General features: G+C 41.6%; 2 protein-coding genes across 4 annotated transcripts in view; one reads left to right on the top strand and one right to left on the bottom strand.

Annotated features, from left to right (window-relative positions):
• MYH7B (myosin heavy chain 7B) overlaps positions 1-16,893 on the bottom strand; it is a 78,409-nt gene that overhangs the window by 7,693 nt on the left and 53,823 nt on the right. For all 3 annotated transcript variants that reach the window (XM_077458984.1, XM_077458983.1, XM_077458986.1), the window contains 11 exons: positions 14,325-14,714; positions 14,090-14,216; positions 10,596-10,714; positions 6,486-6,682; positions 6,055-6,404; positions 4,819-4,943; positions 4,601-4,716; positions 4,066-4,258; positions 3,775-3,978; positions 1,647-1,772; positions 609-779 (listed from right to left, as the gene is read on the bottom strand). In XM_077458984.1, the coding sequence (XP_077315110.1) occupies positions 609-779; positions 1,647-1,772; positions 3,775-3,978; positions 4,066-4,258; positions 4,601-4,716; positions 4,819-4,943; positions 6,055-6,404; positions 6,486-6,682; positions 10,596-10,714; positions 14,090-14,216; positions 14,325-14,714 (2,118 nt within the window). The remainder of the gene's footprint in view (positions 1-608; positions 780-1,646; positions 1,773-3,774; positions 3,979-4,065; positions 4,259-4,600; positions 4,717-4,818; positions 4,944-6,054; positions 6,405-6,485; positions 6,683-10,595; positions 10,715-14,089; positions 14,217-14,324; positions 14,715-16,893) is intronic.
• TRPC4AP (transient receptor potential cation channel subfamily C member 4 associated protein) overlaps positions 1-16,893 on the top strand; it is a 100,189-nt gene that overhangs the window by 76,497 nt on the left and 6,799 nt on the right. The gene's annotated exons all lie outside the window — the stretch shown is intronic.

Genomic DNA, 16,893 nt, shown 5'->3' with positions numbered 1-16,893 from the left:
CCGGTCAGTTTTTATTGCAGTCTGTGCTTCCCATTAGGGACATTCACCCTCTCGCTTTGTCCTGTTTACCATTATCATTGAAAGTAAAAGAAAATCCCAAATTTGGGGTTTTCTCCAAAAATGTATAGAGTGGAAATCTTCCAATGGAGAGATATGGATAGAGAATCAAAAATATAGTGTATAAGAAACCAGAGGCTGATTCAGCATACCAAGCTCCATCAATTATTAAAATATCCTTGTTGAGTGGGCTGACAATTTAGATACTGTCCGTAGTATATACCTATGTCATATGAATAGGAGGATGACATACATCAGGGGTCCCCAAACTTTCTAAACAAGGGGCCAGTTTACTGCCCTTTAGATGTTAGGGAGGCCAGACTGTGGCCCGTGGGAGTAGAAAATAGAATATAAATCTATAGAATAATGCCCCATTGATAGTGTCCATGAGATAAAAAATGTACCATCTTTGGTGTCATTGGAGGAATAGTTCCTCATTATTACTGTCAGTGGGAGGAATAGTGTCCCAAGGGCCGGATCCGGCCCCTGGGTTGCAGTTTAGAGACCACTGGCAAACATGGAAATAAAGCAGGAAAGGTCAGGTGACAAACCTTTGCTTCAAGCTTTTGGATCTGCTTCTTCCCTCCTTTCAAAGCAATTTGTTCAGCCTCATCAAGACGCATTTGCAGGTCTTTGATTGTTTGCTCCATGTTTTTCTTCATTCTCTCTAAGTGGGAACTTGTGTCCTGCTCCTTCTTCAGCTCCTCTGCCATCATGGCTGCCTGGAAGGGGTGACATGAACAATCTATTTAAACCAATGCTTGATCCCAGTTTATACTTGAGCTGTATAAGTGCGCTTTGCAACAGAAACAATTGAGCACTGTCAATTGTACTTTTTTTTTTTTTTTTTAGCACTAACATCCAGTTTTTCAGGACAAGGTTTGTATTCCCTTCTTCAAGGTCCAAGCAGTACTAATACACAGTTTTGGAAGAATGTTAAGTAAGACAAAGAGAAAAATAAAAAGTCTATCGATATCGACTTCTTTACAACTGCCGTGTTGGAAATTTTCTGCTCAGTTACGCTGGCAGCACTGAGAAGTGAATTCTAATGGTTGGGAACTTTTCCCTGCTGTCAGAATACAAAGGCTAAGTGGGGTAGGATTTAACCGGCCACCTCGAGTGTGTGGATGGTGGAGTAGTGTCTTCTTTTCTTTCTTTTTTTATTTTTTGTTCAAACCCCTGGTGGTTGAATGAAAGAGAAAAAAAAAAATCATCTGTGGGTTGCCCTAGTGAGATGAGGAACACTATGGACTGATGGTGGGGAAGAGCCGCAGAGGTGAGAATGATAAAACCCCAGTTTATAGAAATATAACTAGAGCTGCCTTAAGTTTAAATATCACTAAAAAGCAAGATGCTGCCCTGACCTTTTGAGTGACTTCTCACTGGTTGCCCAAATCGGGTCCAATTTAATAACTTGTTCTAAACTAGCCATATCTATTTTTCTGTAGATGGAACATGGTTGCAAACAAAAGGTTCTAGTAACCATGTCCACTGTTCCTTCCCTTGTCCCCTATGATATACTTCAGGTTCATTTTCCAGCCTTTCCCACAATGAATCTATGGAAGTAGAGAGTTGAATCGATTTCTTACATCAGTAATGGCTTTCTTGGCCTTTTCTTCTGCATTCCGACATTCCTGAACTGCTTCCTCCACTTCAGTGCTTAACTGAGAGATGTCAGCATCCAGTTTCTTCTTCTGGTTAATAAGTCCAGTATTCTAAAGGAGGAAAAGGTCAACATTTTATGTTGGAGGGGTAAATGGTACCACATTGCATATATAACAGCCAGTTGTTTCCACCTACATCTAAAGGCCCGTACACACGATCAGACTTTTTGACAACAAACATGCAAATTAGCTGTTTTGGAGCAACATCCGACTGTGTGTACGCTCCATCGGACAAACTTTTTTGGTTTTCATCTGACTTTTGTTGGCTGTGCGAACGGACAAACTTTCTGGCAACAGAAGTCAGATGGAGCAAAGTCTGATCGTGTGTACAGAAAACCATAGGACTTTTGTACAAAGTACAAACATGCATGCTCAGAACCAATGCAAAAGATCAGACAACAATATAGAAGTTGACCAAAGGTGGCGGTAAAGAGCAGAAAAACCACATGATTTGGTGAAAGTTGGCTGAAAAAGTCCTGCTGTGTGTATGCAATACAAGTTCAGGGCCGACGCCCTTTGTACAAAAATCCAAGGGAAAGTTTGTACAAAGTCCTATCGTGTGTATGAGGCTTTAGTTGCACCTTTTACCCTACCCACACAAACCCATCCCTACTGGTCAAATGATTTGGAAGATCTCCATTTTTCCAGTGCTTAAATCATGGAATTGTTTAACGAAATGTAATGAAATTTTTGACCCACCAAAGTAGCCACCTTTTGCAGATTTAATATCTGAACGTGGCATTCTTTCCACAATGGAAATTTGTTTGGAAATGTATTTGCTCAGGGTTTGAAGGGTATCTTTAGGCAATAATTAGTGTGAAGGGTTTAGACCTTCTGTCAAGTTTTTGTCCCCATTGGGGAGATTCGCCCCTCTATTTGGGGTTTACTCTCACTTTCATTTGATCTACAGAGTTGTTGCCAGAACAAGAGGTGAGGGGAAATTTTCCAATGGGAACACCTATTCCAGGGACAACTGTATAGGAGGATAATTTTATTTTCTTGTGTTTCTGGGACAGGCTAAAAAAGTAAAATTTCCACAATGTTATACTAATTCCCCATGAATGCTAACCTGGACTAAGTATGGAAGCATGATGTTCTCTTGTTTGGTACTGAGAACTTTGTTCAGTTTTATAGAACCTGATTTCATAGCCTTTTAAGAACAATACATGCATAGTATATCTGCAATATACTTTGTGAGACTATAATCCCTAAATTTGCCACAGCATATGGATGACTCCAACCATCGCTCCCCGTGCTTTCTGTACACCATGATCCTACCCCTCAGGGCGCAGTTGGTTGAGGACTACCACTTTAATATCGCATAGATCAGGGATATGCAATTAGCAAACCTCCAGCTCTTGCAGAAGTACAATTCCCATGAGGCATAGGAAGACTCCAGCCACAAGCATGACAGGCAGAGGCATGATGGGACAGCTGGAGGTCTGCTAATTGCATATCCCTGACATAGATGTATGTTTAGGATGAGGTGGTTTTGTTATCTCCTGATGTGAAATTTCCCCAACGGTAAACAGACAGCAAACATTAGCTTGGGGGGTTTTACGCTTCTCTATTCTACCCAACTAAAAAATGATATTGGCTATAGATTTACTTTAAGTCTGGATAGTGTTCTGGCCCTTCTAACTTGTTTAATTTTTCTTAGGCTTATGAGGCCAGAACTACCCAACTAACATCCAAGATCTTAAGATAGTTATTGGCTGTAATACAGAAGATCGGAAGGGAAGATGATGCAGAGTTGCACTACAGAATGCCAGTCTGCCGTTTTTAGCCAGGATACAAAGGATGACTGCTTTAGAATAGCCTATATTTTTCTACAATATCACTCATATAAACTAACAAATTCCCACTATGCCCCGTAATATAAAATTGAGACACATTACCATCTTAAACAGGTCTTTCTAAACTTGATGACCCTATTAGACCAGTATATTTCTCAGTAATCATTGTTAAGCTTAATGACCGAGACGTTACATAGTATGTTCAAGGTCAAATGTGACCTTAAACATACGTTTTTACAGAGACATTATTTACAGACCTGAGAGTGTAGTAGGTTGACCCTCTCAGTGGCTTCTAGTAGTTCTTGCTCTGCCAGTTTCCTTCCTCTCTCGGCTTGCTCCAGTGCTGCCCGCAGTTCCTCCACCTCAGCCAGTAACAAGTTATTGCGTCTCTCAAGGGCTGCAGCTTGTTCTTTTAGATCATCATTGTGTCGGAGAGTGTCATCTAGTTCGATTTGCAAGTCCTGGAATTAATATATCAACATATGATTTCTCCTGTCTGCAATGGTTCCTTGACTCTTCCCCCATTGTGGATAAAATCAAGAACAAACCTTCATCTGGGATTGCAGGTGACGGACCATTTTTTGAGACTCTGCAGCCTGCCTATTGGCATGATTAAGCTGGATCTCCATCTCATTCAGATCGCCTTCCATCTTCTTTTTGAGCCGGATTGCCTCGTTCCTGGCTTTAGCCTCTGCGTCTAGACTTGCCTGCATGGACTCCATGGCACGCTGGTGGTTGCGTCTTCAGGAAATAATGTATTTAGCAGGAAAATTAGGTAATGCCATAAAATAAATGTTTCAGTGTCTTTCTTAACTACTAGAAATAGTTTAAATTATATTCTTTAACGCTTTCTATTTTCTTAAATCTGATTTTATGCAAAATTGTTTGAAAAAAACATTGAAAAGAGCATCCACACACTGTGATACCTCCACCCTTATGCTATACAGTACATACATATACATGGGTTTTCATTGGAAGTAACTTCTCATTTAATGCTTTACTTCTCACTGTTTTGCGTCTTAAGAATGTGTCTACATAGTAAGAAGTCCCTTCCATTTCCACCATAACAGAAACCAGTCTCACCTGAGGTTTTCAATTTCTTCATCTTTTTCTGCTAACTTCCTGTCCACATCTGCCTTAATTTGTGAGAGTTCTAGCTGTATTCTTAGGGTCTTACTCTCCTCGTGTTCCAGAGCCCCCTAAATTTCAAAGGAGCAGAAAATGAGCACCAAGATTAGATGTGTCCCACTAGAACACACATCAGTATATATTACACCTCTTTCCCCCCTCTACCGTCTTACCTCGGCCTCCTCTAGAGCTGCCTGGATGTCAGTCTTCTCACTTTCAAGGGCCTTCTTTACCTTTTCCAGTTCATGGATCATTTTACCACTGGCACTGATTTGATCAGTGAGATCAGCAATTTCCTCTGGAATGGGAGAAATTAAACATAGCTCAAATGGTTTAGAAAGCCTGTCTTGGCCTTTAGGACTGGGGCTATGCAAGCCCAACCAACAAAGCAAACTATGAGGGTCAACCGTAGGGTGCCAAGTAACAGATACTGTTTGAATATATACTGACAGTGTGTGTGTATATATACACATGTTGTTCTTTTTTTATTTTTTTGCACACACAAACTAAGTTATTAATGCATGTTCATAATTTCTAAAAATTAGAAGTAAGTAGTTTTCTGCATTTTGAAGTGTAACACATGAAAAGAACCAATTGGGGTCAGAGTCCACAAAAGGGACCTCTAGCAATCCAATGCAACATTGGCCACCAACATTATATGTAAGGCATCTGCCAGGGTCTGGATCGATAGGACTAAAAATTGTACTTTAAAACACACCTGAACTACTGTGCCATTTACTGATCCCTACTGTACTTTAAATATATTATTTCCTGTCATATATATGAGCAAATGCATAAACGTTGTTTTGATTATAATTATGTAAAGGAAAAATGCATTATCTTTGCAATGGTGTGACTAATCCACGGAGTGGACAATTGGGCAGCAGTTTAAATTTGATGTAAACCCGATTCATGAAATTTGACCTAAACACATCTATCTGTGGTGTTTACTTATTACGCTCCAAAGTAGCATAAGTCCCTGTCTTTCTGCTGTTTCGTTCCTCTGTTATCAGCATGATAACTTCTGATAAGTTCTCCGACAACAGAGATAAAACCAGCCTGAAACTTGTGTCGGGGTGGGTGCTATAAATAGATTAGCAGAGAGCTTGTCTTGCCACAGCACAGCTCTGCCCATTCCTTCCTTCCTCTGCTAATGTGTGTGGGGGGGGGGGGGGGTGCTTTTCCTCCAATCGGCTGTCACACAGTGAATGCCCAGACTTCACTCCCAGTGCTGAACAGGAAGAAAAAATTCTAACACAATATAGCAAGCTGAAGACAGCAGATATACATGTAAAACATTGTGAAAGATTTGTTTCATCCATGTATCATCTGAGGCTGTTCACTTCACTGGTTATAGGCGAGAGTTTATATCCACTGTAATTTTTAGCTTGTCTCTAAGTGCCATTTACCTTGTAGATTTTTGTTTTCACGCTTCATTGTCTCCAGATTATCTAGAGACTCTTCGTATGCGTTCTTCAGTTTGAAGAGTTCAGTGCTCAGGCTACGGGACTCCTTTTGTGAAGCCTCAAGCTCGGCCTGTGTTTCCTCATATTTCTGCTTCCACTCCGAAAGGATCCGGTCAAAGTTCCTCTGTTTCTTGTCTAGGGCTGCGGCGGCAGAGTTGGCGCGTTCCAGATCAATGACCAAGTCTTCAATCTCAGTCTGAAGTCGATGCTTGGTCTTCTCCAGTGAGGAACACTTGGCATTAGCAGACTCCACTGCTTCCTCAGCGTCCTGTAACCGTGCTGCCAGCTTCTTCCTGGAAAAGAGGCATTACAAAATGTTAACAGGAGGACAAAAAGATAGACACCAATGTGATCAGTATCTGAACTTTGCTTACTTGGCATCTTCCAGTTCTTCTGTCCTCTGAATGGCATCGGTTTCATACTTGTTTCTCCACTGCGCTACCTCTGCATTTGCTTTTGATAGAGACCTCTGTAGTTCAGCTTTGGCTTCCTGTTCTTCTTCATATTGTTCTCGCATGAGGTCACAGTCATGGCGGGAAGCTTGTAATGCATGTGCTAAAGCATTTTTAGACTGGAAGAGAATTTAAGAATTGTTATAACCCTTTGCTCATTGTCATAGCCTAAAGTCCAAGAAAAGGGCACAGCTCATGTAAAGTTTCTGTGATAGCCTGAATAAACAGCTTAAATTTTACATTTGTATCTGACAATGAATGGTGGAATATCACCACTATACTGGGAAAAAAAAAGAAGATTGCTTTTACCTGGATTTTCTTTTTAGCATTATATTTCATCATGGTTTAAAATCTCAAAGTGTGTCACTTTGTCACCGACACGTTCAAGTGGTATTAATATAAAAGGCAAACATTTATCATATATTATATTTATTATATTGAAGCTTACCAATTCTTATATGTGATGGCTACATTAGTTTTTCTTTTTTTAGGCTTTCTTTCCTCTATTTTCACCTAGTGATACACCCAGTAATGCCTGGTACACACAATGAGATTATTGGATGAATGATTGTCCATTGTTTTTTTTTGCATGCTAATCTCATATCGAAAATGAAGAGATTACTAAAGTCACAAATTCGAACGACAACTGTACTGATTATATGAAAATCATACAATCTGGTATCATAGGAGAAATTTTCATGCTTGTCCAATCAGAGAATATTAGATGAACTGTCGTGATCAGCTCTGTAGTAATGATCAGATTATCGTGCAATCACTGTGAAAGCAGTATTTTTCATATCATTTTCTGTGTGTACAGACCTTTAAGTATGTGGTTTTCTTTTACAAAGGTTTATTAGCATACAATCCAACATTTCAGGTTAACAATAAGATGGTTACAGTATATGGTAGACATACCAAAGCAAAACCAAAAACCTATAACAATGTAAAGAAGACACGAGCAGTAAAATTGTGCAGAACTCTAACGCGAAGGTCCATTGAACCAGATAACTAAATGGGAGTCCAGAAATAGCTTTCCAAGGTTTTCTAGAGGTCATAGGGTGTTTGCAATGTCCTCGTAACACACCTAACATTTCCAAATGAAATTTTCGTGATCAAATATAAAGTTGAACTAAACACGATAATATAGTAAGCTTAATAGTTTAAGTATAAGTATAGCCATTCCAACCAGGGTAGTGTCCTGCTAAAACTATGGAATGAGTGCATAATACGTAGTGGCCAAAAGAGAAAATAAGCAACCTAGAGCGAAAAGATGCAAAGAGCTGAGAGAGCAGAAGAAGCTTTAAAGCGAGAGTAATGCGCTGAGAATATGTAATCCATGGTTGCCAAACTGTGAGAAAGTGGTCATATGTGTCTGAGAGGACAGTCATCAACTTCTCATTAACTACAACATCATTCAGATGGTTTTTGGCCGCCTCAAAACTGAGTACGGGAGTTTTCCATGCCCTCGCCATAGTCCATGTAGTTGCAGTAAAGAGATGTTAGGCTAGCTGCCATTCCGGGCATAGCAATTCAACAATTGGTTTGCCTAGAATGGCTTCATAAGGTTAGTATGAAACAGGTTGCAAAGAAGGGTATATACCCTGACCCATAGTCTGCACGCCCGCAGGCATGACCACCAGATATGTGCCATGGAACCCTCCTGTGAGCATCCCCGGAAACAAAAAGGAGAGTAAGTTGGGATAAAGCAGGCCAAGCTGGCTGCTGTATCGTACCACCTATACAATACCTTTTATAGGTGTTTTACAAGCTAAGCACATTTCTTGAGAACTTGGAGAGGGCTATGGTCATAGTCTGCCAGTCCTCAGGGTCTAACCGTCTTCCCAGTTCTTTTTCCTATTGAAGATGATAGGGCCTTAATGGAGGGTCTTTTTGTGGAAATGATGGCTGAATAAATCATAGATATCAGGCCCGGAGAGTGGGGTCTGGCTCTACATAGGCTCTCAAAGGGAATCCAAGTATATGGGGTAGGGTGGGATTTAGTGAGTCGTTGAAGAAAGTGTCTAAGTTGTAAATAGCTATAGTGCTCTCGCAAGGGGATATTATGGGAATTGCGTATTGAATGTCAGAACTTTATTAGGAGTAAACAGGGAATGAACATCTGTGAACCCGTTTGTGGTCCACCATGAAAATTGGGCAGGGTTTTCACAACCTGGAGGGAATAATGGGCAATGTGAAAGTCACAAAAGATGGGGGAAAATCAAACCTGCAAAATATTTAACTGAGTCCCACAATCGTAGAGAGTGGGCTAAACATGGCCCTATTTTTGTCGGGCGATGCACGGAAGGGAGCCAGGGCAAAGAAGAAACAGGAATAGGATCAGAATCAACAAGATGTATCGTTGCCCACAGCGAGAGCTGATGTGTTTCAGGGAGATGTGAAAGCAGATAGCAGATATTTGCTGCTATGTAATAAGCCTGCAACTTGGGGACCGAGAGGCCACCATTGATTCATTTGGCATACAAAATCTGCTTGTTGATCCCCAGATAAACAGCAAAAGCTTACATTGACGTATGCGTAAAATATAAGAAGGAACTGAAACGGGCAAGACCTGAAAGAAATAAAGTCATTTTGGGAGATAGGACATACGAATTGCTGTTATTCTGCCAAACCAGGATAAGGGTAAGTGGGACCAGGATGACAACATATCACACAGTCTCTTGAGTAAAGGTGGATAATTAGCCTGGTACAATCCAGTATATGTTGAGGTAAGGCGAATTCCTAGATAAGGTAGCGAAGGAGTACCACTGCAAGGGGAAGGCTGATTGCAAATCTGTTAATAGTGTTGGGGGAAGGTTGACCGACGGAGCTTTAGATTTGGAAGGGTTAACACGGAGCCCTGAAAGAGAAGCAAAGGTGTCTAAAAGAGATAGTAAGTTTGGTAAAGAAATTCTAGGGGAGTTTAAAGTTAATAAGATATCATCGGCGAATAAAAAAAATTTTGGACTGAGCCTGCAACTTCAATACCCCTTATATCCGGATGGGAGCGAACCACCTCTGCCAATGGCTCTAGAGCCAGAACAAAAGAAGTGGCGAGAATGGACATTGGCATGGCGAGAGCCCCTCTTAACGTTGGAGAGGAGATTCAAATCCATAATATTTAATTTTAGCCAGAGGGGAGTCGTATAGGACTGTCATCCATTGCATAAATGAGGCCCCAAATCCATAATGGCGAAGTACTATATACTATAGTCATGGGGCTGACCAGGTCAGAAGGAAACTGGTGCAGGCTGTCCTCTGACTGCTGTGTGGCATAGTCTGGCTCCGGAGGCTCGGGCGCCATTTTACCTTTACATTTCCCCTTTCCTGCAGCAGCAGAGGCCTTTTGATGTGAGCGATAGCGCTGCCGGTTCCGGGGTGTGCAATGCATACCCACCGGGAGCCTTGTGGTGTCCACCGCCCCGGGAGATGGTTCTCTGATGTCAGGACGCGGGATGAGCCTTGCTAGCCAAGGGTGAGTGGTCCGACTGCGCGGAGTAGGGAGATTATGCGGCCGTCTTCCCCAATCTCACGCATGCACCCCAAAGTCTGTGTTTTTCAATAGCGCAATCTCTCTTCCAAGTGTATGAGTTTACAAGGATGAGACAAACCATATACAACTGTGAGGGGCCCTTACAATGATCAGTTATTTATTCATGAAAAAACTTTATCGCAAAAGAAAAATAAATTGTTGCTCTGATTATAAAATGTGAGCTGGCGTTTGGCTTACATTTTTTTTGTGTATTTAAATCTACTAGTATTTCTAATACTCCCCTGCCCCAGAATGACAATGCTGCTGTCTGCTGTGCCCCCTGTGCTTATTCATCCAGAGTGGAGGTACTCTAATAAAGGAGATGTGTTACAGGCCAGATCACAGAGGGGAAAAAAACCTAGAAGCCTAAAAAAAAAAAAAAATCCAGCCAGCACTATGATCGGTATGCTGCAATATATTACATTTTTGGTTTAGGTTTATGGCTTTAAGTCCTAAAATCCAATCTAGTAGATACAAATTTGAACGTTTAAGATCAGACTCACCTTTGTCTCCTCTTCTAACTGCCGCTTCAGTTCTTCAATGCTCTGCGTGAAGGAGGCTTTGCCTCTGCTCAGTTGGTTGACAAGAGATTCCTTCTCTTCCAGCAATCGAGATAGCTCTCCTAACCAAACAAATGAAAAAAACATAATTTAAGTGCTACATAATAATTAAGTGTAAATACATTTACAACTCTTTTGTAGGTCATATCGGCAGTATTATGTACAAATGATAAAATTCTATGCATTTACCTTCTACCTTCTCAACCACATGGGACCTCATCTATTACAGTGCCTCTAATAACTGTATTGCCCTGTAACAACCAAGTAATACAGTATCTCACAAGTGTGTACACCCCTCACATTTTTGTAAAATATATTATATCTTTTCATGTGACAACACTGAAGAAATGACACTTTGATACAATGTAAAGTAGTGAGTGTACAGCTTGTATAACAGTGTAAATTTGCTGTCCCCTCAAAATAACTCTACACACAGCCATTAATGTCTAAACTACTGGCAACAAAAGTGAGTACACCCCTAAGTGAAAATGTCCAAATTGAGCCCAATTTTCCTCCCCAGTGTCATGTGACTCATTAGTGTTACAAGGTCTCAGGTGTGAATGGGGAGCAGGTATGTTAAATTTGGTGTTATCGCATTAACTTTCTCATACTGGTCACTGGAAGTTCAACATGGCACCTCATGGCAAAGAATTCTCTGAGAATCTGAAAAAAAATAATTGTTGCTCTACATAAAGATAGCCTAGGCTATAAGAAGATTGCCAAGATCCTGAAACTGAGCTTGCAGCACGGTCACATGAAAAGATATAATAAAATATTTACAAAAATGTGAGGGGTGTACTTACTTTTGTGAGATGCTGTATGTATTCCTTCTTTCACATTCTTATTTTTTCATACATGGCTTGAATTTGGTTTTTATAGGCAATGCAAACAGCACTTATTTCAGGCAGTTTATAAGTTCCATAGTGATGTTTAACTTGTGTCCTTAAAGTGGCGTTTTCTTTTTGGCCTCCAAAAGTATCATAGATCTTAAAGAATATGTCTGAAAATGTATCTCTACTGAAAACCTTATCAGTTGGTTATAATCAAGACAGTAATCTGTATTCTGTACAACACCAAGGAGGTCTGCAATGCACAAATACCTGCATGCAGGGCTTATAGCATTAGGCACAGTGGAGCAATAGGTGGTAGAGGCAAAGTGGTTGCTGTACAGTGCTGAGCCACACATTCATTCACACCAGTAGGATCACAGTTATTTCAGAGGGTATATTTACACGTAGTCACAATGTTTGTAAGTTAGGTTACAAAACAAAAAAATGTTGCATGTAACAGGGTAATCCTAGCAGGGATTGGGGGGGGGGGGGGGCTACGTTGGGTAGCAAGGGTTTGTGTCTACAGGCTCCGGAGAGAGAAATTCAGCCCTGGATGTACAATAGCAGCAACAAGTATACGTGTTTGTGTTCCTTCCAGATGGCCAGGATCATGGGCGTCCGCAGAACTTTTTTCAGGGGGGGGCATCATTTTAGGTCACCCATGCTCCGCCCCTTTTTGACAATGCCATGAAGCTGAGGGGCTGTCATTATCACATAAAGCACAGGCATGTGCCCATCAAATTTGGTCTGTACAGTACGGGGGGGGGGGGCAGTATGTGTATATATAGGGGGGTGGATGGCATTAGTATATACAGGTAGGAGGGTGGGTGTATATAGCTGTATTCAGGACAGATGATGTATATCTGCAGTCAGTGATGATGGAGGAAGGTCTCTATATACAGGAAGGAAGGTGGGTATATACATCTACCTCTATATAGAGACCTTCTCAATCATCACTGACTGCAGATATATATAATCTGTCCTGTATACAGCTATATATACAGGACAGATGATGTACAGTATATCTGCAGTCAGTGATGATGGAAGAATACAAGGAGGAAGATGGATGTTGGGTAGATAAGGGTCCGAGTGATGTCCATCAGCTGGATATATAAGGTGGTCTGGGGATGATGCAGGCTGGTGGGAGTAAGGGGCTGAGATGTAGTCAGATAGTGATGTTTATAATTAAAAAAATAATAAAAAATATTGTGCACATCTACTTATATATACAACAATACAGAATACAAAATTGGTATGTAAAGAAAACATCCTCTTTATGTACTTTATGTACGTCCAGATAATGTGAAATTTATTTATGACAATTCATGTAACCCTGTGTTATCCACGCTCTGAGTCTGCACCATCAGAAGTGCAAACTCACCACATAAACACAGTCAGCGTTACATGAATGGTACTTTCACTTTATCTGTACAGAGTGATTGGGGGATGTTTATATGGATAGGGCTGTGTGCCAGTTTGGGAGATATCTGCTGCACTCAGCTATCTCTTCATTCTCCTTGTCTTCTTATCACTGATCACAATACCTACAAGACAAATCCTACAGAAATGTTGTCAGCTTGTCTTCCAAGGAGACTTTACTCAGTAAAACACTGAACTCACCTCCTCCCTGTAGTGTGAGCGGACATCCCGACCACCAGTAGCTACAGGGAGCTCGGCCCCCTCAGCACACTGCACTGGTGATCGGAGGAGGGGGTCAGATCTCACAGTGCAGGAGATGGAGGGAGAGAAGAGCTTTGGAGGTTCTAAATACACACACCGCTGGCACAGGTTATGTATTTAGAAGCTGCTGTCCCCACAGTACCAACTGTACCCCCCCCCATCCACTTACTCTGGGTCCTCAGTCCGCCCCTGGTAAGAATGAAGGAGACTGGTTCCATCGGCTAGATGTGCTGCTGTGATAAGCAGCCGACACCTGTCGCAGAAGAGCTTCATTGCCACGCCAGTCCTCACAGGATATGCGGGAAAGTACCCAAAGCAGCGGTTCCCACTTTGCCCCCTACGGACGCCAGGGCTCCTTTCAATTGCATGGGTTGTACCCCCCTGATGGGGGCCCTGCCAGGGGGGGTCACTCGCCCCCCCTTGCCCCTACCTGCGGACGCCCATGGCCAGGATATTGTTTGGTGATAACCAGTCCTCCATCCCTGCTAATTATAACCAGGCCAAACCCTATGGTATTTTCACCTTCAGCTTGACCAGGGTCTTCTGCTCAGAGTTGGTTTAAGGCAAAATACGCATCTAGGCAACTTGGAGCTTTGGATACAATAGGCAGAGAAAAGCCAGACAATTTATATTGTCTGTACTGGCATAGCCCCATCAGCCACCAACTGCCTACAAGTACTGTATATTTTTCCATGTGATGTAACAGGACGTTGCATAGCTTTGATCAATTGCATTAATATCCTGGTTTCTGCAGGAGCATGAAACGTGTATCTAGGTCCCCTAGACATCCCCCAGGCCTTAGGCTACGACCCAGGTTGTCTTGTGAATGATCCAGCTCTGCTGTTCAACCTCAGTGTAATGACTGTGGACAGCTTTCCAAAAGAAAAATGTTTGGCATGAAGGTGGACAATCTATAACCGAACATACCATTCTCAGTTTGCAGTCTGGCTCTGTGAAGGGACATATCAGCTAACTGGCGCTGCAGTTCATCCACCTTACTTTTGGCCTCACTCAGCTGATCCTCATAAGTCCGACACAACTTCTCAGCGTTGCCCTGTGAGACAAAATATAGTGTTCACATTCATAAACACAGGTCAACATGTCTGAACCTTCAGGTCCCACACAGGGGAATGGTCAGGTGTTATAGAAGAAAATTACTCGCCTTATTTTTGATGAGTTGCTCAATATTTGAAGACAGGTCATCCAGCTCCATTCTCATCTCACTCTTTTCCTTCTCTAGTTTTTGTTTCACCCGCTGTAGGCTGTCAATCTGCTCACCCAACTCAGCCACTGTGTCCGCGTGTTTCTTCCTTAGGCCAGCCGCGGTGGCTTCGTGGTGCAGTGTGGCTTCCTCCAGGTCTCTGCGCATCTTCAGGAATTCAGCTTCTCGCTTCTTGTTCATCTCGATCTGCACCGAGGTGGCCCCGCCAGCTTCCTCCAGCCGCTCACTCAGTTCTTCCAGCTCTTTAGCCACCTCAGATCTCTGCTTCTCCACTTTCGCTCTGGTGGCCCTCTCTGCTTCCAACTCTTCTTCCAGCTCCTCTATGCGGGCCTATGTGTCAGAAAAAGCAGCCATTACTAACTGAAGCTTATTAGAGGACTACGGGCAAAAATGCAGTTACTAATTGAACAGGATAGTGGATACTGAATTATTGTCAACTGTGCCAAGAAATATATGAGGGTTGTTACTGCTGACCTTCTTCTGAATACACCAATTACCTGGCAGTCATAGCAAGTTCTCAGACTTCAGTACTATTTGAGTCACTGACCTGGAAGAAGCCTGCAGCCAATGCAATCCGAGTAAAGCAAAAATTCCTTATTTGCTTTCTTGTTCTCTTCATTCAGTCAGAGTAACAGCCAGGTAGCTATTATTTTCAGAATTCAAGATCTTGCATAGCAGACTCCATATTTCATCCAGCATAGGTTTTCCTTAAAGTAAAACTCCAGCCAAAATCATTTCTTAAGTTTGGATACAATGAGGACAACTCTGTCCCTCTCAAAACAGGTTGTGAAAAAAACATTTCCTTTTAAAAAAATGTAATGTGAGCAGATAAGGGGCACAACCGTCATGCTTAGGCCCCTTAGTCTGCATGGGGCCAGGATGTGGATCCTTGGCATATACTTTGTAGCTGTGCCTTAGCGCATGGAATTTTTTTTTTATGTGGATGTTCCATGTGGTCAGGTTGATGGGGGCAACACAGACATTTGGACAATGGTCTTAATTCAACAACATGCTGATTGATGTACCATGCCCAAAGCAACCAATCCAAACTGCCCTTACACATAATATACTTTCAAGAGCTTGCCCTTCGTATAGTGGGTGGGTTATAAATCTAAACTCAGCACGCAGCATGTGACAGATTTCAGCACTTAGGCAATTACAAGAGCAATTAAAATAGTCACATGATGGTGTGTATAGTGGTAACAGATGACTATTTTCCACCTTGCCTGTTTGATATTTGAGCCGATGAGTTGGCTCTGGACCGGTGCTATGCACACTATGCAAAAGACAATTCTGCAAGCTGATAATTGCTTTCTGTATTCATAGATTTTCAATAAACACCTGCTGTTTCCAACGGCCAGACCAGGTCCTTCTTCAAAGGACTAACCTGCGCTAGAAAAGTGGCAGCTGGAATCTTAATAGTTATTATAAACATAACATTTCATCTATTTGATCTCTTTTTAAATCTCTATAAAGCATATCCAACTGCATGCTTCAAATGTACATTAATACGTTCACACTAGCCCATTCTCTGAAAAGCAAAAAGTGAACGTTTTTCAGAGTGCAGCTAAATAGCCAGTGTCAGGCTTTCAAGAGGTGCAATTATGCCTTGGCACATTGACTTGAATGACCATGTTTGACAGGCGGTGCTACCTGTCAAGCATTGCAGCAGCAGCATGTGAATACCCCTCGTCGGCTGTGCTATAGGTTGTATAATTGTGGCTCAAGCACTAGTTTTTCTGACCCTTCCTGGCTACCCGTGTGAAAGGTCTAAAGGCAGCATGATGTCTTAGTGATTGGTCTTGTCTTTTGGAACTGGAGTAATGGGTGAATTGCCCCTATCTGCATAGAGTTTATATGTTTAGGTCCCTCTCACAACAGAAACACACTGTGATAGGTCTATCATATTCTGCTCAAGACCAGCATAAAGCTAGCCATACACCAGTAAATTTTCATTGCAAAAAAATTCATTTTTGATTTTCTGATGGGGACAAATCAATGACAGTTTTCGAATATATGGCTGAGAAAATCTGAACATCATTTTTCTTATTTCTTATCTGATTAAACAAAATTGTAACTGTTAATGTAGTCCTCAGCTGGGAATAAATTGTATAGCATTTGTATACCATTGTAACCTTTGAAAATCAAATGTTAGTTCTATATATATTGTCGTGGCAATCAAAAAATATTTTTTTTAGGGCATTAAAAAGAAATTTAACTCCATGATGGCATCATCGAAAGCGTATGGCCAGCTTAAAGTAGAACTGAAGGCAATTTTTTTTTTAAACTCTGGATAGAGTAAGGAAGTTTATAATCCAGGTCATGTTTTTTTTTTCCATCTACATCCTATGGGGGAGTTTTCCCTTCACTTTTGTCCCATAGCCACAACAGGAAGTGAGAGGAAATCCATTCAAAGTGAAGGAAATCCCTGGTTGTCATCTGACCTAGTGTCCCCATTGGTAGATTTATCTCTTACTTTTCTGATGACCACTCAAAATCTGGGATGTTT

Source organism: Lithobates pipiens, unplaced genomic scaffold (assembly GCF_037356315.1).
Source record: "Lithobates pipiens isolate NorthernLeopardFrog02 unplaced genomic scaffold, aLitPip1_a1.2 Scaffold_28, whole genome shotgun sequence".
Taxonomy (NCBI): domain Eukaryota; kingdom Metazoa; phylum Chordata; class Amphibia; order Anura; family Ranidae; genus Lithobates; species Lithobates pipiens.
This window is presented reverse-complemented; position numbering and strand designations above follow the sequence as displayed.